Raw genomic sequence first — 27,686 nt, forward strand, 5'->3', positions numbered from 1 at the left:
AAGCTATGCCCATGTTCTGCATGTCTGAGCATGTATATATTTTGGATGCCCAAGGCGGGGGTGGGGTGGAATTTTGTTTTCATTTTCCTTCCAGGGATTTGTTGGTTCTTTTTCATTTCCGCCTATTTATTTTGTGTGCCTGTGTAATTTTGCTTTCCCTCCCCAGACCAAGATCTTGGAAAAGAATGCAGCAGCAAGAGCATGCTGACTTCTATTAATGTATATATTTGCGTTCTGTGCTAACAGTTTGATGCTCACCTCCCATGCGTGGAACCTTATGTTGGGTTTTCAGCATTTTTTATTTATTTCTCAGACTCTTCCTTTCTAACATAAACTTGGCTGTGTTGCATTGGTTGTCGTCGTGACGTTATATCGCTTCTCTCCACTTGGGCCAAAGCATGGTTGGCCAGGGTTTTAAAAAGCAAAACAACGGTGATGCATGCCAGCTATTTTTTTGCATATACAGCTTCATTATGCTCGGACGCAGTGGGGATTTGTTTCATGCCGGGTGCATGCCATTGACTGCCTCTCTTCCAAGACTTAACGCCTCCCTCCCCATTCACTGTGGGTTTGCTTCCTTCCACAGCTTATCACTGGGACACCTCTGATTGGATGCCGAGCGCTCGACTATCTGACATTGAGGAGGTGCCCAATTATGAGACAACAGATGGCAGCTCAGTGCATCACGGGAGCACAAGGGAGCTGGAAACAGACTACTACCTTGGCGGCTACGATATTGACAGCGACTACCCTCCGCCACAGGATGAGGAGTTTTTAAACCAGGACCAGTTGCCGCCTCCCCTCCCAGAGGATTACCCAGACCAATACGAAGCCCTTCCTTCATCCCAGCCGGTCTCCATGGCTGGCACACTTAGCCCGGATTGCAGGCGACGTCCTCAGTTCCACCCGAGCCAGTACCTCCCTCCGCACCAGTTCCCCAACGAGATGGACAACGGCGGGTCTCAGACTGGGAACGAGTTTAGTACTTTTGGCGTTGGCCCAGGACCAAACGCAGAGAACAATAGCCTGGCCAAGAAGCCCTTGTCCTTACACAATTCCCTGGACGCATCGTCGTCTGACGTTTCTATGGGCTGTGGCTTTGATGACTCTGAGGTGGCCATGAGTGACTATGAAAGCATTGAGGAGCTGCGCCTTGACCACCACCACGTTCACATTCCATTTGTGGAGACCCACCACCAGACCCAAGTGTGAAGGAGCCTCTTTTGTTGACGTTGTTTCTGTCATTTGGTCCCATTCATAGCATTAACTGTCAAGAAGGCTTTCTTTTCACTGAGGAAAAAAATAAATAGATCTGTATATGGGGCAAAGTGGAAATATAGCATAACCCATTTTTAACCCTGTCGAGAAATCCGTGGTGACCATGTGAAAGGAGAGAGCAAATGGTTGCCTCCCAAAATTGGTAGCTGGAGAAGGCTCTCGATCCCTTGGAGTTGACGTTGGTTGTTTGTTGCCAAGCATAGAGGTTCTCCATTGTGTGGTGGCAGACTGAATTTTCCTCCAACCAGCTTTGTGGGGGATCACGCTATTAAAAGTGTTACAAGGCTGAAGCACTTGCAGTATTCAAGAAAAGCTGAACCTCATTTCCTGGCTCCTAGAACTGTGGCTGCATGGGTCAAACTTGGGTGAAGTGATAAATAAGGGTGAATTAGGTGCCAAGGCTGCTGCTGCACAAAGTATATCTGAATTTTAAGGAGGGGAAAGGGGCATGCTTTCCAAACCAACAGTCCATAATAAGATCCCTTTCTGCCATGTTATGGATGTAGTTAAAGTGACTGTGTTTATATTCTAAGAGTTGTTTCCAATTCTAGCCCCACACAGGGTAGACTTAAGCATCTAAGTTAGCTGTGTCTGTTAATTTCAGTGGATCTCATCTGCAGGTTGTAGTTCTTCCTCCAGCCCCAAAGCAAGAGGGGATTGAGAGATACTTTGGCACCATGTTGAGACACTGAGTGGCGGGATATCCCATCTGCTGCAAACCATATGGAATCTGCAACAATCACTCCATGTTCTCAGTTGAATCCAGTGGGTCACTGTGCCTCGGCTTGTGCACGATGGTGAGCTAGCACACTGCCAGACCAACTCCTTAGTAGCAATCGGTGCCTTGATCTCATCAAATGAGCATGAAATGTACTTAAGACCATACTGACCATCCTGTAGTTCCAGGAAAGAAGGAGGATTGGAGCAGCTCGTCTTGCAGGAGTAAGCAGCAGCTGCAGAAAAACTCCAGCCACTGCACAGCAGTGAAAGGATTCGGGAGCCCTGCTCTCCTTCGCACTTGGCCACTCTGCTGAGAGGCGCTCCAAGGACGCAGGATTTGCAGACCGGCGTTCTTCAAGGAACTCTGCTGAGGAGCTGCTTCTGCATCCCACACGTGGTCTGTGCAAAAAAACTCCCAAGGCATCCACACTATTTTTACTTATTTATTTTGGTGTGTTCGGTCCCTCGCGACCCACTGTAGGCTTTTGGGGATTCATCACCACTTTTTGTTCATCCACATGCTCTCTTTTAAAAAAAACAACTAGAAAATTGTGGCGGTCTGGGGAAGTGTTCCCCAGCCATATTTGCATCCCCGGCTTTAATGCTGCAAAAAGGGAAAGGGGTTGCCGTCTCTTAAAATAATTTTTATTTATTTTATCTTGCCTATATACAGTTTAAAGGTGGGAGGGGAAACCACTCTCCCTTTGCTAAGAGAATTCAGCCAGCCAGGAAGGGTACGGAATGAATAAATCATTCCTCCTGGAGTGGAGTCACGGATGAATAGATGCCCTAACAGGTTTTTCATGCCCCTGCCTTATCCGAGTTCCCCGTCAACACGACGTTAAATGAGTGTTCCCAGTGCTTCCCTTCCATGAACTGGGTTTTTTTTTCTTTCTTCTTTTCTGCTGACTGAACCGAATTTCATCGTTTCAGCTTTCATTAAGCTAATCAGCAGCCAGTTCTTTCTGCCACGAGAAATATTGTTCATAAGCTGCCACCCAGCAGTCAAAATGGTTAAAAGCAACAAGAAGGAATAAACAACACAACCGCCATGTAACACTTTTAATAGCAAAGGGACTCTGAAATCCACATTGTGGAGCTCGTAATTCAATGTTTACTGCCCCTTTCCCCACATTCTCTTAAGAGCATCATCGCAAAGATTTGTACCGCAGCAAACATTCTGGATAGAGCACTGAGACATCTGTTAAAAATGGGTTTTGAGCCAAGGCAAATATATCACCCATATGAATATTTTGATAAATATAGGCCTGTCCATACTTCCTGTTAAATTAATGGACATTTTTCTTGGTTTCCCCTCAAGAATATCATGGACGTAACAAATTTGTGATACCTTTGCTTTCTCAGTCCTTCCACCTCCGATGTGTTTTCTGGGAGGGTGGGCGGGTGGGGAAGCGATATTACTTGAACTTCCTGTCTGCCAGTTGTGAAGAAGAAGCTAAATAACAAATTTGTCTCCCAAACTCAAACCAGTTCTTCCAAGCGAGGGGCGGCCAACACTGGCCAAAAGGGTCTGCTGACTCAGAGGTGCTTCCTCAATGGAGAAGCTCGCTGATGTGTGTGTGTGTGTGAATTGTCCTGGTGGGACAGGAGAATTTAACTTCCTTTTTCAATAGCGGGATGGGCAGTGAGGTGTTCTGCCGTAGTTCACACCCAGTATGCGTTGGGTCGCTTCAGCTATTGCACGCGTGAACTTTGAACCTTTCTTCGACTGAACCAGTGACCTCTGTCCCCCACCACGAAGTAATTGCGAAATAATCCCTACCTGGTTTACACTTCACAGAGGGTGCATTCCAGCTTGTGTTTCCCAGGGGCGCTCAATATCTAGGTTTATTTTTTATTTTTACTGCAACATATCAACAGGATCACACAGGGAAATAAATTGAAAAGCGGGAACCCCTTAATGCACAAGCAAGAAGATAAACGCCGCTATTCCCTGCACTTGGTGTGTCCCCCGCCTGTTTTCTACAAGTCTTCCGCACAAAGGACTCTAACGCTGCCTAACGTTAGCAGTATGGTGGGAGCCTTGGCTCCTGAGCAGGGAATATCTTCCATTCTTGCACATCCTAAGCTGCCCTCCCCTCTGTGGGAGCCCTGCAGTTTTCGGTCCTTCCCCTTCTTCCCAAAGCCTATGCAGCCAACCATTCTACCCCCCTCTCTCTTTTTCCTCCAGCTGCTCTCTGCCCCCTCGGCCCATACAGTTGCCCAACTTATGCAAGGGGGAAAGTCCAGCTGTGCAAACCTCAGAAATAATTGTATTCATTAACCCATGCACCATATTTTCATTTAGGCTCTTCCTTAACCCCACACAGACTTGCTTGCATGTTTCCACCCTTAATCCTCCAGGCTAAAAAATAAACAAATCCCTAACAACATTGGCCACGATCTAGAAGAAAACAGTGGGCATGCATTGTGTGAATCATCATTTCTGCTTCCGATTTGTGTTCTGTTTGGATTAGCGCCCGTGACGTGTGGCAAAGGTTAGTTGTAAGAAAGTTCCGTGACTCGATTGAGTCAGCTGAATTTGAGCTGGTCTTGCAAGGCTCACAGGCCACATTCGCACTATAATACATTTAAAGCACTATGATACTACTAGAAATGGTCATGGCTTTCCTCCCAAAGAATTCTGGGGGCTGTAGTTTGTCCAAGAGTTGTTAAAGAGACCCCTCTTCCCCTCCCAGAGCTATCCCATTCCTGAGAGGGATTGACTGTTAAACTCCCACTCCGGGAGTTGTAGTTCTGGGAGAGGAACAGGGACCTCCTCTCAGCACCCTTTGCAAACTACAGCTACCAGAATTTTTTGAAGGAAGCCATTACTATGTAAAGTGGCCATTTTTTAATGTGTGGTATGAATGTGCTCTGGGCCTGACTGAGGAAGTAGGATTCTACCCTGAAGCACTTCAGACTCCAGGCAGGGAAAACCACATTTCTGACTTCTCTTCCCTCCATGTAGTAGACTGGGACATCCTGGAGACTTTTTGTGGGTCATATGCTGCCCAGATCTGCTTTCAGTGTTAAAAGATCGTCCCGCTAACAAAAGAGTAAACCAAATCTATCGAAAGAAAGGATTGCCCACGAGGTATTTGTGACTCCAAACCTCTTTCCGTTCAGGCGGCAGCTCATGGTGTATCATGATGAATTCATATACTACCAAGGGTCACAGACTTCTGGTTTCCTCGTGGTAAGAATTTGGCATTGCCGTCAAGTTAGTGGGCTGCTTTTATTTAAAGGGAGTTTTCAGATTCTAGAGGGAAAGAACTGCAAGAAGTTTTTAACGGGGCTATCGTATTGAACTGTAGTTTCAAAAAATAGTTTGCGGAAAGACCTTAAATCAGGAAATGGAGGTGGGAGGCGTGTTCATGATGACGCAACATTTGGTGTTTCTGAAATCATTTTGTAATCACGGTTTTGCCTGTTTGGCACTTGTCCTCACACCCGACATATCTGTAATGCAATTTACTGTAAGCTTGTCCATTGCAGACTGTTAATTTCAGCTTGCTGTTTCCAAGGCTATGCACCAAACAAAAAGGCACTGACGTTGTTGTTACTTCACATGTGAGAGGGGCAACTGGAGAGTACTGCAAATGAAATGATTCCCATCATGTAATTTTTTTTATAAAGCAATAATTTACAAATGTTGTGTTACAAGGCCATAACCAGGGTTTGATACCGGCAGTGTTAAGGATAAATTTGAACCGGGTGGTGGAAATTTGAACCCTCACTGTATAGCTAAATCCTGTCATTATCAGAGACCTGGGTTGTTTCCAGAACTATTTTACAAGCCCATAGTAACTGCATTTGGAGAGGTTCGTCTGGGAAATGTAAGGAGTTCTTTTGAAGCACTGTATAAGAAAGATAGTTGTCTTGTAAATTTTACCTGTTGCAAGCAGGCTGGTTTGTAAAAGATGTATGTTTTTGGTGTTTTAAAAAAAAGTTTATAAAATAATGTACATAATAATTTTGGAATTACCTGGCTTTTGTAGATATTTGATGCCAATCAAGTTGCTTTTAATTTCTTTTTTTTCCGTGTTCATTTATGTATTCTGAAGAAACTCATCAATGTCAGATTTAAGGTAATGGAAAAATCAACAAAAAAAGGTGAATAGGTTGGGGAAACAACACTTCTTAATCACTTCAGAATGTACTGTAACTTTTCTTTGAATCAGCTGTTTCTCATTAACATTTCTCTCAGTTTCTAAGACTGCTTCCTAATGAACCCCAGCCCTTCAGATGAATGGGTCTTTGCACAAATGCTATTACAGACATGTTTTCTAATGCTGTTTCACGTAGGCATTTGAGGTTCCGCCATTATTCCAACTACACAACAACTTTATGCAAAGGGAAGGTTATCACTTCGTGTGGATCTGGTCCCTCGTCGGCAAATGCATCGGTCTTTCATATTTGCTGTTGGCAGTATTGTCTTGTGTTATTTTGCTAAAAAAGAAAAAAAAAGACAGAAAAAAATGTGTACAGGTTTGTAACTGCCAAAATTTAAAACCAGTTTTCAAGTAAAAACAAAAACACATTGAGTTGATTCTTCATTGGCTTTTTCCATTGGGGTGCATTCTCACTGCACAGTACAAGTGAACATGGACTGGCTGGAGGCAGAGGAGTTGTCATAGGCACCAGCTGGGGAAACCCCCGAGGGAAGAAGGCTCAGAGCTAAGGGATTGGTGGTGGGATGGCGATGAGAGGTCAGAGGGAGCAGACTGGGGGGAGGAGGTGTCAGAAGCTGAAGAGGTAACAGGCTTTAGTGAGCAGGAAGAGGCTGCGGCAGAGAGCAGTCCAGAATCGGAGGCAGAAGAGGAGAGGAGCAGGGCTGAGAGGCAGAGAGAAGTCAGGCTGCTAAAGAGGTGCAAATGCCTTCCTCCTGCTGTGACCAGCTTCCCCTCCCTGCTGGTCTCCCAGGACCAGAAGAGGTATGAAGAGGGTGGAGCAAAAACAGACAAGGCGTTGGAGCCTCAGATTGCCTGGGAAGGAAGGCTTGGAGAGCTGTGGGAAATCAGGGACCTTCAGTGCTCACGACTGCCCCATGGGGCCACTTCTACCATGAAGAGTTGGTGCCCTCTCTAGGCCTGGCCTGAGCTACCTTGTTTCTGTGAATAAAGAGCTATCTACAATGAAGCTGTGTGAGTTATAGCTGTCCGACTCCAGGATTTGTTCAATCTTGCTCCCCGTCCCTCCCCCCCACACACACACCATGGTTTCTTCCTGAAATGGCTGCAGCCGACCAGCAAAAGAGAGACAAAGGGAAAACTTATATACCTGATCTCTCCTGATCTCTGATTTGTCTGATTTTGCTGTCTTAACCATGAGGTTACGAAGAGTCGGACATGACTAAACAACAACAATAACAAAGCTGTCTTTCTCCCTTCATGTTTTCTGTCTGAAAATGGCTACCCCTGACCAGCAAAGCACAATCACATCAGGAAGGGGGCAAACCGGCTGTTCAGTATCTATTCAGTAGCAAGGTTTGGGCGAAATTCTTTTATGTTCGGATAAGTGAATTTTCGCATAGCGGGCCGGAGGATTGTGGGACCTGCATGCATATAGAAACCTCTGGCTTCTGCATGACTGTAGCCTCTTGTACAAAGGTAAGGTTCACTTTTGCCTCTGGCTATGCCTGCCATTGACACAGAAGCCCCATAGATTTGCCCTCAAACCTCCTGCTGGAAATAGTTCTCAATTCCTGCATCCTAGGGTCAATAGGGAGGTGGACAAGCATTGGCTCTCTTGTTCTCCTGGCTGCCCAAGGATCATTATATCTGTCTGCAGTAGGAGGAGCCCTTACCTGATGCCCATGTCCCAGATTTTGCTCCTCTCTTGGAATATAGCCACTCACACTTTACCAGTCACTCAGCCAGTTAGTCTTTCACTGAGTAGCCACGTAGCTACTGACCCATCAACACACTCAGCTGGTCCCTTTTTGAGCCATTCAGCTAAGCTGCCAAACATTCATTTTGCCACTCACTCAGCCACTCGGCAGATATGTCTTCATGATATATGGTTTATTTGCACATATATGCAACCGGAGCCTACGACGGAGGTGTTCACAGTATTAACACCCCAAGAGGGTCTTGCTTCTCCCATGGATTTCAGTAGAAATCGAGCATCATACTCTATTTCTGGCTTCTATCTACTTCGAGCTCACACACCTCAGGTCTCAGCTCTGCCCTTTGTCTTTTTAACTACCAATAAGTTTTCACCCAGCACAGATCCACTTCCTTTGTTCCCTTAACACCCTATCACTTCACCAGGAAGCCAGCTTTGAATCCTTGATTATATTTCAACACTTGCTGGATCCAGGGAGTAGAAGGATCTTGTCATGCAGCCCATTCCCTGCTGCCCCAATTCATAACAATATTATTCGGGAAGGTGCACTCGAAGCTACTTACAAAAGCAAGCATTAAAAACCAGCATCAAACAAGAAAGGGAGCAATATAAAAGGGCTTACCAATACTATGTGTAGCAGCACACATCCAATATTGTTGCTGTCCACCCAAGCTCTCCCTTCTCTTCAAGGTCTTGGCTCCTGCTCAGCAGCCTTGCATAGGTCCAGTCATTTCGACAGGTTTACTCTGAGTAGCAAAGCAATGGCTACAGCCCTAGGTGTTTGATCCAAATGAAATTATGCACACTGCAAAGTATGCCGGAAAGAAAATAGAATAACGGATGTTCCGGGAGCACAAATGCACCATTTAAGAAACATGTCTGTGGCTGAATTAAATATCAGTCTTATAATTACTTCTGTGGTTGGAAGTTCAATCAATACCCTGCTATCGATTTGGAGCATTGTCATTAATAATAAAAGAAAGCTGTGCTGTGGTGCTGTTGCCTGGAGCACAGCTGTCTCCCAGGAGGAGCTGGGTAATTATGTTTGAGTTGCTAAATGATCTACATGGAGAAAGACGCAGCCCCTTCCTCTGAGACCACGTGCGAAAGTTATGTGAGGCATGGAAGAAAAGGTGAGCAGAGGAAAGAGGTTTCGCAAGACCAGAACCCAGGTCTGTTCTAGGATGCAGAATGTTGGGAGATTCAGGGCGGGCCAAAGAAAGCATTGCAAAGTTGGAATTTATGTTTCCGACATTCAGCTTGTGCCAAGGGAGCTTCCAGTCCCTGGCAGCCTGGAACAATCATCGCACTGAGCACAGCAGCCGGTAAATGGGGCCAGAGCTAAATGTAGGTGGAGCCAGACCCAAGGAGGAGGTGCAGAGATGAAGGAAGATAGCATGTAGGGAAGATGAAAAGGCAAAGAATTTGAAGGAGTGGGGAAAGCAGACATGGACAAGTTGAGATCAGCTACTGAGACCGTCACTCTGGAATGATCGGTTAAGACTGAGAGTGTAGAATCAGAGAACTGTAGAGCTAAACGGCCTTGGTCCAGTATACCTGAAGGAGCGTCTCCACCCCCATCATTTTGCCCAGACACTGAGGTCCAGCTCTGAGGGCCTTCTGGCGGATCCCTCCCTGCGAGAAGCCAAGTTACAGGGAACCAGGCAGAGGGCCTTCTCGGTAGTGGCTTCCGCCCTGTGGAACGCCCTCCCACCAGATGTCAAAGAGAACAACAACTACCAGAAGACATCTGAAGGCAGCCTTTAATGTTTAATAGACTACTGTATTTTAATATTCTGTTGAAAGCCGCCCAGAGTGACTGGGGAAACCCAGCCAGATGGGCGGGGTATAATAATAATAATAATAATAATAATAATAATAATAATAATAATAATAATAATAATTGGTCCAACCGCCTGCAATGCAGGAATCTCAAATAAATCATACATGACTGATGACTATCAAACCTCTGCTTAAAAACCTCCCAGGAAGGAGTGTCCACCACTTCTCATTGAAGTCTGTTCCACCAGAAAACACTTAACTGATCACCATCTATCAACTATATATTATACGAATCTGCTTACTGTTTGGCAGTATCGTTTACACTGTATATGCATGGAATGTATCTTGGGGTGGGGGCTATATATGGGGGTTGTTGGTTATAAGCATCTTCAGAAACTGAAAATTATTAAAAAAAAGAAGAGGCGACCAGCTTCTGAAATTACCACACTGCTGACTAAACATGCATTTTGAAACAGCAGAGGTCCCCTTTGGAGGGCGATTTTGAAGGACTAAAACCTTTCTTTGAGCTTTGTTTTATTTATTTTTTTTTTAAATGAAGCAGTATATAAATTTTATGAAATAAATTAATTAATTAAATGGCACATTGTGTCAGAGACTAGCAGAAGGATGTCGACTGCATCAGGGGAAGGGGAACGAGCCTGACTCGGGAGCAGGGGGTGAGTGATTTGTGGGGATCTGTACCACCCAGGAGGCAAGATTCTGCACAGGGGAAGCTTCAGAGCTAGCGGAAGAGGCAGGAGAGGCAAGTGAATGGACAGGTGCTTCCCCACAATCTCCTGCACTGCTGTCTCCCAGATCCAGGAGAGAGTTGAAGCGGGAAGGGCAGAGGAAGTTTCCACGCGGGCTTAGTCTCTGGCTGCGTGCGCACTGAAACTACCCCGAAGTCGGTTTGAGTGGCTCCTAAGAAAGAAACACCACGAGAAGTGTTTCCTTTTAAGACCAGTTTGTCTTTGGGTGGGGAGAAGGAAATGATGCCACATGGTGGCAGTGTTGGACAAGAAATGTCTCAGAACTGTTCTCTGGTCGGGCAATGCCAAATCTTTTAGGAGCGCATCATCGTATTGCAGAGCTGGAAGGAATCCCAACCTGGTTCCCCCTGGGTGTTTAGGAACCCCTGGGATACTGGTGGTCGAACTGGCTCCAGGTTTTGGAGGGATCTTGGACTGTGATCAGGCCTTCCTTGTCCTTTCTGCTGTTGCCATGGCCTGCCCACTTGCCCCCTCCTTCTAGACCCAATCCGTACAGCCTATATCACCTGGCAGCAACCGTTCCATCAGGCTGGAACAGAAGAGGGGAGAGGAGGAATGCAGGGCCACTCCTTCAGCGCAGCAGAAAAACCAGCAGCTTTGACCTCCAGTTTCTTCTTGAGCATTAGAAGAGCAAGGAACTAAGAACTTGTGCCTGACTTTGCTTCCTCTCCCCCACCCTCCTCCCTCACAATTCTTTTTTCTTTTGTGCCACAGCTTTATAGATTTCTAAGTCTGGCGTTTGGGGCTGTCTTTTTGTAGTGATCTGCATATTCCTGCATTGTTGAGGGTTTGTACAAGTTGACCCTCAAGGTGCCTTCCAACTCTACTGAAATATACTCGGAGTCGAGCCCAGAGTAGTGAGGAATGGAAGTTCCCCCGAAATGTCTGCTTTATATACATTGTTTACTCAATGGGCCCCACGTGATTGGCTAATTCTGGGATTCTCCCGTAGGCCAATCAGGTCGCGGATTCACTTCCACCCAGAGTTGGATTGGGTGGCTCCTGCGGACCAATCAGACTGCTGCATTCTGAATCCTATTGTTCTAGGACCAATCAGACTGCTGTATTTTGAATCCTATTGTTCTAGGACCAATCAGACTGCTGCATTCTGAATCCTATTCAACTCAGTACATAACATGTACAATTGTGTGTTTCTACGTTTCCATTGTCAAACAGCTATGAACTTCACGAAGCTCCTTCTTCGAATCTCAAGCAAAATATGTAAACTTAACCTGTAACTCTTGCCCTCTGGGGGGCAGCAGAGAACAGGTATTTGGTCCTCTGCTGTGTGGCCGCCATTCAAGGGTGTTGGATGTGTAACACAGCTCTTAAGTAATAAGATTTTTTATTAGAGTTTTTCATGCTGCAACCAGCAATTAAGGCAAATGGTTGTAGCACCGTGTCTGCTTTATGAGGAGTTGATGGGAGGGAGGTGGGTGAAGCCTTTGCATTTGTCTTTGAAATGTACTCGAAGTCGAGAGTGGATTTCATGCTCTTTATTCGGCTCATAGTGGTGAGGAGAAATGGAAGTTCCCCCAGAATGTCTGCTTTATATACATTATTTACACAATGGGCCCCACGTGATTGGCTAATTCTGGGATTCTTCTGTAAGCCAATCAGGTTGCGGATTCACTTCCACCTGGAGCTGGATTGGGTGGCTCCTGTGGACCAGTCAGACTGCTGCATTCTGGGTCCTACTGTTCTAGGACCAATTAAACTGCTGCATTCTGAATCCTACTGTTCTAGGACCAATCAGACTGCTGCATTTTCATAACAGTCTTCTAACTGAAGTGGCAAAAGTGCAGGAGGATAGATAGCGCAGGAGTGAAATTAAGCCGCAGGCAAATATGTGGCCCAGTGCCTGTTAACATCCATCCCCTTGGGCAGGTGGTGGTTGTGTGTGGAAGGGGATGTAATAATCTACCTCCCTTTACGTAGGCGTTTATCTCCAAGGCACAGAGGACCTTCCCCACCTGCTCCTGGGCCCAGAAATATTGTGCAAGGTTTTTGTTCTCTCTGACACTCTTCAGATCCAGAAACTGATCAATGGAAAGTCACCTGTCCTTTCCCTCTGAAAACCAAGGAAAATTGAGTTACAGAGCAGTGAGTAATAAGGGAGAGTTGTTCACTGATGTCAGCGCTGGGAGGTGGTAAGTTCCCTTTCATTACTGTTTGCATCTCTCTGATGGTTTGGGCGGGGGCATTTTCCCTTTCAAGGCAGACTTTTCTCATAGCAAAACTGTACTGGGATGAAAGGCAGCAGTTGCTATGCTGCTACAGGTCAATGATGATAGCAACTGCTTCGCAATGTTTTCTGGAACTAAAGATGAGAGCCTTTGTCTTGCAGAAGTAGGTAATGACTACTTCTTTGGCGATCATTTGTAGAAGAGTAAGATTGTCTTCCATGAACACAGATTTAGCAGTGAGTCTGTGACTGCGGAGGCCAATTCTGGATCCGCACGTCCTTACACAGCAGGGACATGGGTTGATCACGGTAAGGATTTGGCAAATGTACCTTCCTCTTAGCTCATTTCTCCCTTTCATCCGGAGTTCATGCTTCTTCAAAGTCCAAGACGCCTTTGGTAGAGGTTATTCTCCAGCTGGAGCGCTCACAGGCCAGTGTTTCATCATCATCAAACTTACGGTCTTCAAATAAAAACATCTTGAAGGTCCCAGGCCACAGAGAAGTTAGGCTGGCCTCAACTAGAGCCAGGGCTTTTTCAGCTGTGGCTCCGATCTGGTGGAACACTCTGTCACAAGAGACCAGGGCCCTGCGGGACTTGACATCTTTCCGCAGGGCCTGCAAGACAGAGCTGTTCCACCAGGCCTTTGGCCAGGGCACAGGGCCCTCTGCAATCTTCGCGGAGCTCTGGCCCAATGTTTGCCAGTGACTTGAATTAATTAATTTTTATAATGAATGATTTTAGAATGTTGTTTATGCTGTACTTTTGTACTGTTTTATTGTTGTTAGCCGCCCTGAGCCCGGCTTCGGCTGGGGAGGGCGGGATATAAATAAAATTTATTATTGTTGTTGTTGTTGTTGTCGTCATCATTTATTAATTGTACCCCGCCCATCTGGCTGAGTCTCCCCAGCCACTCTGGGTGGCTTCCAACAAAGATTAAAAATACAGTGGTACCTCGGGTTACATATGCTTCAGGTTACATACACTTCAGGTTACAGACTCCGCTAACCCAGAAATAGTACCTCGGGTTAAGAACTTTGCTTCAGGATGAGAACAGAAATCGTGCTCTGGTGGCACGGCAGCAGCAGGGGGCCCCATTAGCTAAAGTGGTGCTTCAAGTTAAGAACAGTTTCAGGTTAAGAATGGACCTCTGGAACGAATTAAGTACTTAACCCGAGGTACCACTGTACATTAAAATGTCACACATTAAAAGCTTCCCTGAGCAGATGTCTTCTAAATGTCAGGTAGTTGTTTACTTCCTTGACATCTGATGGGAGGGCGTTCCACAGGGCGGGTGCCACTACCAAGAAGGCCCTCTGCCTGGTTCCCTGTAGCTTTACTTCTCACAGTGAGGGAACCGCCAGAAGGCCCTCGGCGCTGCACCTCAGCGTCTGGGCAGAACGATGGGAGTGCTTATACTACCTTGTGCTTATACTACCATTAGGGATGAAGAGGGGGATCCCTGGGCACACCTCTTCCCCTCAGGCCACACTCCTCACCAGCTCTGCTCTGTACCCTTTCCAGGTTCTTTTGTCTATCTGCAATGTGTCCTTCAACTGTGACCATGCCTCTTTCTTGCCTGGATGGAGAGAAGAGCAGAAGAAGGTCCTGCCAATGACCCTTCTAGTCCAGAATCCTGTTCTCACAGTGGCCAACCAGTTGCCTGTGGGAAACTAGGACCCGGGCACAAGCGCCCTCTCCCCTCCTGTGGTTTCCAGTGACTGGTATACAGAAACATTGCTCTCTCCAACCATGGAGCCAGAGTGTAGCCATAATGTGGCTAGCCATCCTCGATAGCTTTCTCCACCATGAATTTTCCCGTTCCTCTTTCAAAGCCATTCAAAATGGTGGCCTGTGGGTGCAAATTGCCAGCTAGAGAAACAGTAATTGCTGTTTTCCTGGCTGAAGCAAAGAGCAGGAAGATGGAGCCTTTACAAGATGCATTGAGAGCTGCCCAATGCTCTCATGTTTGGAATGTAAACAGACATGTGACACACAACAATTCCACATGCCTGTTCCTTAAGGTGGAACGGAATTCTCAACACAAATTCCATGGTTTAGCTATGCATGAGAATAGAGGCCAGTGCGTGTATGTGTAGAAACCTCTGAGTTTTGTGCGGCTGGAATGTAGACTACGCAACTAAGGTAAGAGTTGCACCCACAACTCTGGCCCTTTTGCTTCTGGCTTGCCAACCACCGACATAGGGTCTCCACATGGTTCCACAGGAGGGAATGTTGGAGTTGGACTGGAAAAGTTTCCCCAACTGCTAGGAAAAACTTTGGAAAATCGATTTGAAGTTCACAGCATGTTATTCTTTGAAGGAGAACTACATGAAAATGATTTACAGATGGTATTTAACTCTGAGTAGGCTTGCTAAGGTGTATAAGACTGAATCAGATAAGTGCTGGAGATGCAAGGAGGTTGAGGGAACATTTTTTCATATGTGGTGGACCTGTAAAAGGGTAAAAAGTATTGGGAAATGATCCACAATGAATTGAAAAAAATGTTTTAAAGGACCTTCCCAACAAAAAAACCCCAGAGTCCTTTTTGTTGGGGATAATTCAGACTGAAATTCCCAGGTGTCAAAAAAAAAAAAAGGTTATTTATGTATGCCACTACTGCGGCCCGTGTTTTGTTAGCCCCAAAATGGAAAATGAGTGAGGTCCCAACTAAAAAAGGAGGCCAACTTAAGTTGACAAAATATGCACACCTTGCAGACCTATCATATAGAATAAGAGAACAAGAAGAATATACGTTTAGAGAAGATTGGAAAATGTTTATTGAATATATGGGAAATAACTGTGTAGAGCTGGAAACGCTGGCAACATTAAAATAAATTCAACAGTGTAAATAAGTTTTGATTGATGTAATAATGGCATACTGAATGGTATAGTTTCTGTAAAATATGCAGGGATTTATGATATGTAAAATGAACTATGGAAAGAGAACAATGGAAGTCATTGATATTTTGAGGATGTAAAAATGAGTACTTTGAACTGTAAAATAGAAAATTCATATATATATATATATATATATATATATATATATATATATATATATATATGTAAAGGTACCCCTGCCCGTACGGGCCAGTCTTGCCAGGCTCTAGGGTTGTGCGCTCATCTCACTCTATAGGCCGGGAGCCGGTGCTGTCCGCAGACACTTCCGGGTCACGTGGCCAGCGTGACATCGCTGCTCTGGCGAGCCAGAGCCGCACACGGAAACACCGTTTACCTTCCCGCTAGTAAGCGGTCCCTATTTATCTACTTGCACCCGGGGGTGCTTTCAAACTGCTAGGTTGGCAGGCGCTGGGACCGAACGACAGGAGCACACCCCGCCGCAGGGATTCGAACCGCCGACCTTTTGATCAGCAAGTCCTAGGTGCTGAGGCTTTAACCCACAGCGCCACCTGCGTCCATATATATATATATATATATATATATATATATATATATATATATATAAAATCTACACTCCTCTGGATTCCACAATGCAGTTCTACAGCCAAGTAAGATGTGCAAAAATGCATATACTGGGCTAAAGGGTGTTATTTGTGCACACGCTGGTGAAAATAACATTAGTCTTCTTATGGGAAGAGCAGAAGAGAGGGTGGCTCTGTAACTAAGCAGCGTGCTCTGGGCCGCAGCCACTTTCAACCAACACTTTGGAAACAAACATTACATATAACATACAGGCTCATATCTCATGGCTGTCACAGTTATTCTAGGGCAATGCAATTACTGCGTTTTATAGTTACCTTTCATCACAACAGATACTTATGTCCTGTTGAAGCAGAGGCTACAGATATACTTGAGAGAGCCGTAAAATTAGGTTATAGAGAAGGCACCCCCAAACTTGGCCCTCCAGTTGTTTGGAGACTACAATTCCCATCATCCCTGACCACTGGTCCTATTAGCTAGGGATGATGAGAGTTGTAGTCCCAAAAATCTCTGGAGGGCTGATTTTGGGGATGTCTGTTATAGAGCTATAATGTGGGGGATGCCGCAAAACTGCATTTCCTTGATACACCCAGCCATACTTATTTTTCATAATATGATGGCATTGCCAGGGAGAAGCCATCCAGCGCTGCTTTCAGAAAGTCGCTGCAGCTAATGAATCATCTAATCAAATGTCAGACCTGAGAAGTCTGGAATAAAGGTGATTTGGTCGGGGGGGGGGGATTTCTTCCAGCACTGCCTGCTACCATAAAAGCAGAAGGACCTGGAAGGTTTAGTAGGTGAAATGAACCTGAACTGGGAAGGCTATTGCTTACTGGAAGGGAGAGGCAGCAGGGAGGTTGACATGGTGCAAACCCGCTGGCTGGAGTGCTGGATTGAACCCATGGGTGCATTTCCACCATGCTGACCTTCCCACCTCATGGGCCCTTCCTCTCCTGGTAGACAACAGTGATCCCCACTTCCTCCAGGGCTGAGAACAAACAAGAAAGACTGTGCTTTTCCTTAGGTCATGAACTAAATTGAATACAAAATACAGTGGTACCTCGGGTTAAGTACTTAATTCATTCCAGAGGTCCTTTCTTAACCTGAAACTGTTCTTAACCTGAGGTGCCACTTTAGCTAATGGGGCCTCCTGCTGCCGCCGCTGTGCGATTTCTGTTCTCATCCTGAAGCAAAGTTCTTAACCCGAGGTGCTACTTCTGGGTTAGTGGAGTCTGTAACCTGAAGCGTCTGTAACCTGAAGCGTATGTAATCAGAGGTACCACTGTAATAACTAAGGACCGGAAGGCAGAGGAATGAGGTAGTGAGGCAAGCCAAGATGATTTGTATTAGAGTAATCTGGGACGCGGGTGGCGCTGTGGGTAAAAGCCTCAGCGCCTAGGGCTTGCCGATCGAAAGGTCGGCGGTTCGAATCCCTGCGGCGGGGTGCGCTCCCGCTGCTCGGTCCCAGCGCCTGCCAACCTAGCAGTTCGAAAGCACCCCCGGGTGCAAGTAGATAAATAGGGACCGCTTACTAGCGGGAAGGTAAACGGCGTTCCGTGTGCTGCGCTGGCTCGCCAGATGCAGCTTTGTCACGCTGGCCACGTGACCCAGAAGTGTCTGCGGACAGCGCTGGCCCCCGGCCTCTTGAGTGAGATGGGCGCACAACCCTAGAGTCTGTCAAGACTGGCCCGTACGGGCAGGGGTACCTTTACTAATCTGGGCTAGGAAGGATCCCATGAAGACTCATCTGGGTCTAGGCTAGTATTTCTCAAGCTTGGGTCCCCAGCTGTTGTTGGACTACAACTCCCATCATCCCTGACCTCTGGTCCCACTAGCTAGGGGTGATGGGAGTTGTAGTCCAACAACAGCTGGAGACCCAAGTTTGAGAAACGCTGGTCTACGCGATCAAAGGACCCCCAAGGACTGGACACTGAGGTTTTGAGCTATAAGTTCAGCCAACTAGGGGAAGTGGATGCCCGTAACAAAGGAGGAGAATGCTGTAGGTTTGCAGGGAGTCCAAGTTTGCATCCCATTAGGATCCACGTTTTCCCACCATGCATGATTAGTGCATCTGTTAAAGAGTTCTGAGATTTAAGTCCTGCAAATGAATGCTAAGATGACTAATGAAGGTGGCAGTGTCTTAGCTGTGGAGCTTTCTCTTTCAGGAATCTAGAAAGTACCTGGGATGACCACAGTTCAAGAAGGACACTGACAAACTGGAACGTGTCCAGAGCAGGGCAACCAAAATGGTCAAAGGCCTGGAAACGATGCCTTATGAGGAACGGCTAAGGGAGCTGGGCATGTTTAGCCTGGAGAAGAGGAGGTTAAGGGGTGATATGATAGCCATGTTCAAATATATAAAAGGATGTCACATAGAGGAGGGAGAAAGGTTGTTTTCTGCTGCTCCAGAGAAGCGGACACGGAGCAATGGATCCAAACTACAAGAAAGAAGATTCCACCTAAACATTAGGAAAAACTTCCTGACAGTAAGAGATGTTCGACAGTGGAATTTGCTGCCAAGGAGTGTGGTAGAGTCTCCTTCTTTGGAGGTCTTTAAGCAGAGGCTTGACAACCATATGTCAGGAGTGCTCTGATGGTGTTTCCTGCTTGGCAGGGGGTTGGACTCGATGGCCCTTGTGGTCTCTTCCAACTCTATGATTCTATGATTCTATGACTTCATTCCGTTAAAGGTCAGATGGGAGAAAAAGGTGTTTGCACGCTCTGGGGGTATTGTGGTATGCAAAGCTAGAGAGAGAGCTACCAATTTTTTAGTGCAAAGCAAAACGGGCAAATACTGGTAACAACATTGTCCCCCTCCCCCAAAAGCTTTTGCATTGCACACTTTCCCAGGCAGCAGGGAGATCTCTGGAGTAAAGATGCTGGAGGCATGCTTAAAATGAAAACCAGGCTGCACTCCTCAATAACAGCTCAGAAATGAATGCATGCAGTTAGTAATGCTGATAATGAGCATCCAGAATAGATGTGGCTCATAGGGAGGAGGTGTGAAAGAGAGCTGGCCTCTCAGCAGAACAGATTCTCATGAAATTTCACTTCCGCTATCTCAGAAGTGTGGTTTGCTTCAGTGCTCACTACAAAGGCACAATTTCCATCATATTCTTGCTTGGGAGATTACTCTGCAAGCTCTCATCTGGAGCTGTGGAAAAAAGAAACCTCACGCCCTATGATTTCTTTGGTGCCCTGATCTTTTCTCCACTAGATTTCACGGCAATAACAGGAGAATTTCAAAGAGGGGAGGCGGAGGAAGCTTAACACATTGTCCCAAATGCCACTGAAAAGTTTGCAAGAAGCACTGTCCACTCAATCTTCTGCTGTGCTGTAAACATGACATTTAGCAAAAGAAAAGAAATGGAGGGAAGAGGGGGAAAGGCTTAATCGAATCTTCCTCTTACCCAAGGTATTTGTAGCTAGAGAGAAATTGCTAAGTACAACTGCTTTGTCACTTTCCCCTCTAGCAAACATCCTGGGCCTATTCAGGGCTGTAGCTCAATAGCAGAGAGCAGCTACCTGCTTTTCATGAAAAAGTTTCCAGGTTCAGTCCTGTTGAGATTTCTCAACAGTTGGGATTGCTGCATTGCAGGGGGCTGGACTAGATGAACCCCCGGGCATAGCTGTCAACTTTTCCATTTACTTGCGAGGAATCCTATCCGGAATAAGGGAATTTCCCTTAAAAAAAGGGAAACGTTGACAGCTATGCCTCCAGGGTCCCTTCCAACTCTACAATTCTATTATTAATACTCAGCATCTCAAACTAGGACTTGGGGGAGGACCCCATGTCTGAGAGCTGCTGCCAGTCAGTGTAGACAATACTGAGCTGCTTAGATCTATGGTCTGACTCGGAATAAGGGAGCTTCCTATATTCAAGTAAAAAATACCAACAGAACTGAATTAGTGGTGGTGGGTTCTTTATAAGAACTTAGTGAAGTGTACCTGTAAGCAAGAAAGCGAGAAACAAGCCGGCAGGTTGTTATGTGTCCAGAAGGGGAATCTACAGGGTATTAGTAATAATAATACTGGAGGCAATATATAGGCATCATGACTAGAAACCATCATGAGTCTTATCCTCCATGAATTTGTCTAATCTTTTAAAACCATCAAAGATGGCGGCCGCCACTACTTCCTGTGGTAGAGAATTCTGTAGTTTGTGCTGTGTGAAGAAAGACTTCCATTTATCGGTCACGAATTCCCCTGGATTGGGTGACCCCTGGTTCTAATATTATGAGGGAGGAAAAACTTCAATTCTATTATGGAAAATATCGAGAAATCTTGCCCTGAGGCAAGTGGAGAAGAACTAGAAACTGCTGGGTGAGTTGCCGCCACCACCCAGAAATGTTTCTTCCCTGTTGCCTATTCCATTCTGTCTTATGGCAGCTTTCTGTTTACTGATGTTTATTGTGTTAATAATCTTATCTAAACTGCTCTGTGAAGTTCATGCCTATTGAGCGGTGTATAAATAGTTTGGAAGTGGCTTTACAGACGAGCATTTTACCACATGTTGGCAGTCATATTCCCCTCAACTTGTAGCAGAGTGACACACAAGAACAAAAATAAACTGTGCTCTCTCTCTCTCTCTCTCTCTCTCTCTCTCTCTCTCTGTGTGTGTGTGTGTGTGTGTGTGCAGGACCAACCCAAGACATTTTGGCACCCAAGGTGAACCACAAAATAATGCCTCCCCTGCCAGGGAAGAAGTTGTGAGTGAGGGTCCCCATCAGGAGCGAGATGGGCGGTTGTCAAATCAACCTTATCCAATGGTTGAAAGTGGGCATCAAAGACCTCTTTGTGGGGAGAAACCTGCTCTGAATCATGCCAGGTCGGTGCAGAACCCAGGAGACCACATAGGGCAGCCTCTGTAATTTCCTCCCTGGGGTGGGAGAGGCTGTGTAGAGCGGCCTCTACATTAAGAGGCAGCAGATCCAACCTCCAACCTCCAAGGAGTAAACTTGGATGCCAGATCTGCTATCCCCTTTGGATCCTGACACCCGAGGCCATTGCCTCACCTTCCCTTATGGCAGACTTTCCAAGTGTCCCTATTTTCCAGGGATGGTCCCGGATTTAAAGAAGGTGTCCCGGTTTCTGATTTGATCACAGAATGTACCACGTCCCGATTTTCATCAGTGAAATGTTGGAGGGTATGGAATAGGACGTTCCCAGGGCTTCCTCCCCAGCCCAGCTGGAACTCTCAGGTGGGCGCCATTGCCATTGTAAGAGAATGAGGGAGGTGTTCATGGTGAGTTCTGACACCTCTTTTTCTAGAAAAATCGCACTGAATGTCCCTACTGGAGAAATGTTGGAGGGTATGTTATGGGTGGGCTGGTCGTGTGTTTGTGTGTGTGTGTGTGTGTGTGTGTGTGTGTGTGTGTGAGAGAGAGAGAGAGAGAGAGAGAGAGAGAGAGAGAGACTCACCTTTAGGTAAAAAGGCAAAGGACCCCTGGACGATTAAGTCCAGTCAAAGGTGACTATGGGGTTGCGGCGCTCATCTAGCTTTCAGGCCGAGGGAGCAAGTGTTTGTCCACAGACAGCTTTCCGGGTCATGTGGCCAGCAGGACTAAACCACTTCTGGCATGACAGAACACTGTGACAGAAACCAGAGCGTGTGGAAACACCGTTTACCTTCCCACCGGAGTGGTACCTATTTATCTACTCACACTGGTGTGCTTTTGAACTGCAAGGTTGGCAGGAGCTGGGACAGAGCAACGGGAGCTCACCCTGTCGTGGGGATTCGAACTGCCAACCTTCTGATTGGCAAGCCCAAGAGGCTCAGTGGTTTAGACCACATACCACCTTTAGGTACATAGGAATCAGCCATATACCAAGTCACACTATTGGTCCATCTGGCTCCTTATGGCCTTGTACAGACTAGCAATGATGTTTTAGAGTTTCAGACATGGGACATTCCCAGCCCTACCTGAGAGTGCTTCCTTTGAAGATGCCAAGCAAATGCTTTTGCCGCCTAAGTCTGCTTGTCTGGAACGGGACAATTTGTGAAGCTTGTCTATTCAGTGAAACGGGTCTTTTGGTTCCACTTTTGAGCTGGCAATCTGCATAGGCCAGGACTCTTCCAGCATGAAATTCTATTAAGGACCTATTAAGCCCTGTTGGAGGAATTTTCATTCTAGGAAAGAAAATTAAACACTTGAAATGTGCATACTGAGAAAGAGGCACATTATGTAAGAAGGGGGGGGGGCGGGAATAAAGCCGCCAGCTAATGGCTCTCTTTAAATCCCGCACAAAAGATATACCTGGGACTTTGCTTGGCAACCGCCTATGTTTACGAAAGATGCAAAATAGCAATTTGTCTTCGAAAAGATGGTCCCTGCTTCTGCCATACCCAGCCAGATGGATAATAGAGTGATGCTTGACTTTTGGGTGATAACAGGGGCAGAGATAGTAGCAAATAATCTCTTCCCAAATACAGGTGTGCAGCAGTCTGGAACATTTCAGAGCAGGCTGTTCCTTACCTGCTAGACTGGGTATTATATTCCATTAAACTTTTCACTGAAATACAAGATAAACATTTCCTCTCCATTTTGTGATCCATTCAAAGGCCTGGGACCCAAGATCAGCAGAATGGTCTTTAAAGTACTTTCACTTTCCATTGTGTTTTGGGTTTTGTTTTAAAAAAGATTTTGCTCATAAATCAATTTAAGTTACATAGATGTTGAGGCAAACCTTTGACAAGCTTGGCTTTTTGGACTACCTGGAAGATCATCGCAAGGCCTATATACCCTACTGATCAATCTGCTCTGCAGGTAAGGACTTCCTTGCAAATACCATCTTATTATAATGCACAATGCAGGAAGTGTGGGAATGTTAAGGATAGTAAGAAAGGATATATTGAATAAGTATTATCCTTCCTTCACTCACGGTAGCAAAGTGATACAGCAGAGCAGATTTCCCTCAATATAGCTGGAAGCGAGTTTGCAGATTCATTTGAATCTCTTAGTTAAGTTTATTTCCTGGTGTCCCCGTTGATCCCTCTTAGAAGAGTAAAGACACAAGAGTCTTTCTGAGTAAAGTAACAAAAAGTTTACTCACATTTCAGTTCACGATTTGATCCCTGAAAGGCAGGCTTTACTTTGTAGTTACATAACAAACTGCGAGTTCATCTCATATGGAGAATGAACTCATGTGCTGTGGGCTGAGAGCCAGCAGACAGGAAAATTACATTAAGAGTGCAAAATGGCTTCAGGAGAGCAGCACCGCGGCAACCAAGAGAAAGAACAAAATGGCTGGACTGAACAAGACAGTGAAAATAGCTGCATGACTCGGCTCTTTTATGGAGTCAGCCAGAGCCACGCCCATCTCCCAGATCGCATGCAGAAGGAGGCAGGAATGTTGCATTCGACTGTACCAATGGATTACATCCCACAGGAATTCGGCCTTTAGAATTGTGACACCTGCCCTTTGGATTTGCCTCCCCTCGAAAAGCCATCTCTGCTAGCTTTTCACATCTACTGAAGACCTTCTTCTTCCCACAAGCCTTTCATGTTGAGCTCTTTCCCAGTCTGCATCTCCAAGGGAATTGTTTTGGAGATGTTTATCTTGTTTTATCATGTGTTGTGGGCTCCCTTGGGTGGAGCGTCAGGACATAAAGTTTAATAAATAACAGTAGAAGTCAAAAGCAACTTTAGAGTGTCACTGAGTACTGAGAGAGGGGTCTGGGGAAAGGGTTCGGTTTGAAACTCCTGCCTCAGGCTTTCCCAACAGAAATTACTGTGCACCTAGCACCTAAATATATGTAATGAAGGTGCCAGGCGAGTGTCTCCGGGGAGAGCATCCCACAAACAGGGAATATTAAAATCTGAACTGAACCAAATTTCTCTCCCGTCTTTACCCTTTCCCATGTTCCCTAAGCAATTCAAACTTTGCTTCGGGAAAACTTAGAGATCACAAAGATCCCACATGAGAAAGACGGTGCGAGGCCTATCCTTTTGTTGTTGTACTCAGGTTCTGTTTGGTTGGCCATTGTGAGAACGGAGTGCTGGATTAGCTGGGCTCTAGGCCTGATCCTGCAAGGCTTTTCTTGTGTTCTTATCGCAAGTGAGAACGTTGCAATGCATACTTGTCAGGGGCTGGACTGAGGAGGAATGGTGGGGACCCCCCCCCTTTCTCCTGAACCTTCCCAAGAACAGGAGGACAGTATAGATTTAGAACAGCGGTTTGCAGAAGGTCATAGTTCAGAGGCTGCAGAGGGCAGAAGCTGGGAAATATTGGAAGAGGAACAGCAGGAAGAAGAAGAAGCACTAGGGGAGAGACAGCTGACAGACTCAGTGTCCTTGGAAAGCATTCCTGACACACACACCCTCTCCCAGGACCAGGTGGGCATTGAGATATTAGAACAGAGAACTCAGAGGCAGAAAGCACAGATTAATCAACGCAGGAATAGGGGAGACATGGGTGGGACTTTACTTGAAGCAATGCCATTATTAGGGAAGGGTGCATTCCTTCGCCACTCTCTGTGAATTATTGGATAAATTGCTTGGTAAGAACGTTTTTTGTTTATTGGCATTAAAAAAAAATTATGCAGACAGCAAAACAAAGAAGCCTAAATTAACATTGCCTTCTACTGATCTGAAATAATAATAACTATTACAATAATGAAAATACTAAAAGTACATTTACTTCCCCTTTTAAACTTCTATTCTGGTTACAATATATTACTATTCTATAAGAATCTATTATATCCTTTGCTGTCCCATATATTATTTTATTTCCCAAATTCAAACTAACCCTCCCCTCCTGTCCACTGCTTCCCTTCACCTGTGTGAGATCTTCCCATCATAATATTTTTTCCTAGTTGCTTTGATAAAATAGAGTAATATGAAAACTGTTAAATTATAATTACTTCTTTTGTCCTTACACGCCTACCAATTGCCTATTAAGAGTTCTGCTTTAACACCATATTTCTTCATGTATTCCCCGATGCCTTCCTATTCTGTATAGAATTTTTGATTGGAGCAGCCCCTGATTCCTGCAGTCATTTTTGCCATCTTCAAACTCACAATCTTAACTTGCCATTCTGTCATTTGTGGTACTTTTTCTGTTTTCCAATATTTTGCCATAAGTATTCTTGCGGCTGCGGTTATATACAAAAATATATTCCTTTTGTCCTCGGGTATGTTGTTTGTCAATAAACTCAATAAGTATGACTCTGGGGTGTGTTGTTTTTTTTTTGAAACAGAGCTCCTGAGTAAGAACTTTTATTGTTTCTCTGATTCTAGGCTGCCACCGGGTGAGGGATCTGACTCCACAAAGCCTGACAGAACTCCCTCCTATAAGGATTCAGAGTTCCAGCCAGCCGTTCTCTTCCAGGAGGACACCTCAAAGTACCATTTTTCTGTGCCAGCTGTCACTCTACATTCTGTGGCTCCTGGGATGCTCAATTCTTGTTAAGCTGTGGGTGAACATATCAGACAACACAGCGATTCTTCAAACAGCTCTTGTTTATTCACAGGCCAGAACAGAACTGAACTGAAGGGTTCAGCCAGCCTGCTTATATAGAGCTCCACTACAACACAACAGTAACCACTTTCTGTAACTATCCAATCACTGAACGTGACTTTCAATCCCTTATTTGCATATGTGGACCTGAGTGAAAACTATCTACAGTATCCCCCTGCTGGCCCAGGGTGAGAACTTCAGTACATAACAATTCTTATTGGGATTTCATTTCTTTTCAAAGTACCTCGGCAAACTGAACCACGCTAGTACTTCCCTCTTGTTTTTTGCCGGTTCTCTTCTGACTCCAACCCTGGTGGCACTCGCCATGAGCTGAGTATTAGAAGGAGTGATACAAATGACATACATCACATGGATCTATACTGCAGGGAGAAAGTGAGGGGAAGTGGAACGGCCCACTGTGCGATGAAAGAAGCACAATTGCCTGCTCTACCATTAAGTGCAAAGAATTGTAAGACTATGACTAAGATGCTCTTAGGGGTCTTGTTTCCCTCCTCCGGAGAGCTTTGGCTGGGGGTGGAATGAACTTTGTGGAGAGTTAAAAACACTAATGACTTGAATGAGTGAGTCATCCTGCCAGACCCATGAATGCCTACTTCGTAGCCACACAATCGTAAGGATGAAATGCATCTGAAGGTTATCAGTGCTCTGAGGTGAGACAGGACTCAAACCCACAAGCAGATCATGCCTTGTCCTCATCAAGTTCAGGCATTGGTTGGCTATAGCCAGAACTTTTTCTACCCTGTGGTCAACGCAGCCAACATATTACTGCTTTCCTCTTTTTTCTGTATATAAACTGCTTGGGTGTCTTGCAGCCGAAATCTTCTGCTATAGAATTGTGCTGAGCGTTACCAGCATGGAATCCCACTGATGACCTATTCTTTACATATGTATCCCCTTTGGACTGTATATTATTATTATTATTATTATTATTATTATTATTATTATTAATAATAATAAATTGAATTTATATGCCGCCCGAACTCGGAGGTCTCAGAGCAGTTTACAGAACAAAATCAAAATATAAAACCACAAAATAGATAATCAAAATAAAAACAACAACCCAATAACCCCACCCCCCAAAATTTTTTTTTAAAGGGCATGGGATGCCCTTCATCCTATTTTTAAATGGTTTTATGTGGGGGGCGGGTTAACCAAGTTAACTGAAAACCTGGGGTAGGTTTTATTGATATGAAAGAATATAAGTTTAATTTCTCCATGTTTGGACAATGAAAGATGGGCCTTTTCTGTGGTGGCCCCCAGATTGTAGAATGCCCTCCCCAGGGAGGCTTTCCTGATGTTGATTTTGTTGTCCTTCCAGCTCCAGGAAAAGACATTCTTATTCTCCCTAGCACCTTTTGTTGTTGTTTAGTCGTTTAGTCATGTCCGACTCTTCGTGACCCCATGGACCAGAGCACGCCAGGCACCTCTGTCCTCCACTACCTCCCGCAGTTTGGTCAAACTCATGCTGGTAACCTCGAAAACACTATCCAACCATCTCGTCCTCTGTCGCCCCCTTCTCCTTGTGCCCTCCATCTTTCCCAGCATCAATGATCTGGGTTGGATCATTTTTTCCATTCATCCTCATGTGCACAGGTTGGTTATTTTATGTTGCCCGGTGCTTTCTGTGGATGAACACTTGAAGTACATTTGTTTCACTTTAATGTAGTTTAATCGCATATTCACTTGCTGGCCCACACCTTTTGTGTGAAGCAATACGTAAATTGAACAAATCTGATTAATTCTGCTACACATCAAGGAGAGCCAACATGCTGCCATCCATTTTTCTGGACTACAACTCCCCCCACCCCTGACTATTGACCATGCTGGCTGGGGCTAATGGGACTTGTAGTCCAATCGGACATAGACTACCTCTGCATTACAGGTCTACTAGGGTATAGTTTCAGCAATGATCTAAGGCAGGGGTTGGCAAAGTTTTTGTGGCTTGAGCCAGTACACAGTCCTGCAGACACTGCAGTGGACCAGAGTGCACACGCACACACGAATGCACAAACACTATTTCCGGCGCTCCTTCCGGTGCAGAGGAGGCGTACGCAGCTTCCCATTGGCTGCAGGAAGCCGGCCAGCGTTGCAGAAGGCGGTCCCCGCTCTGCTCCATGCCAGTTTAGCAATGGCGCAAGGGAGCCAACTGAGCGGGTGGCGGGGGTTCATGGGCTGGTTAAAT

At 45.6% G+C, this 27,686-nt stretch overlaps 1 protein-coding gene across 10 annotated transcripts in view; it reads left to right on the forward strand.

The window, feature by feature from the left end:
• The window catches only part of FAT3 (FAT atypical cadherin 3), a 468,770-nt gene extending 462,225 nt beyond the window's left edge, over positions 1 to 6,545 (forward strand). For 8 of the 10 annotated variants that reach the window (XM_028726039.2, XM_077926982.1, XM_077926985.1 and 5 more), the window contains one exon: positions 587 to 6,545. In XM_028726039.2, the coding sequence (XP_028581872.2) occupies positions 587 to 1,212 (626 nt within the window). In that variant the 3' untranslated portion in view covers positions 1,213 to 6,545. The remainder of the gene's footprint in view (positions 1 to 586) is intronic. The other 2 variants (XM_077926988.1, XM_077926989.1) reach the window with 1 other exon arrangement.
• Positions 6,546 to 27,686: the final 21,141 nt, after the last annotated feature.

Source organism: Podarcis muralis, chromosome 4 (assembly GCF_964188315.1).
Source record: "Podarcis muralis chromosome 4, rPodMur119.hap1.1, whole genome shotgun sequence".
NCBI classification, from domain to species: domain Eukaryota; kingdom Metazoa; phylum Chordata; class Lepidosauria; order Squamata; family Lacertidae; genus Podarcis; species Podarcis muralis.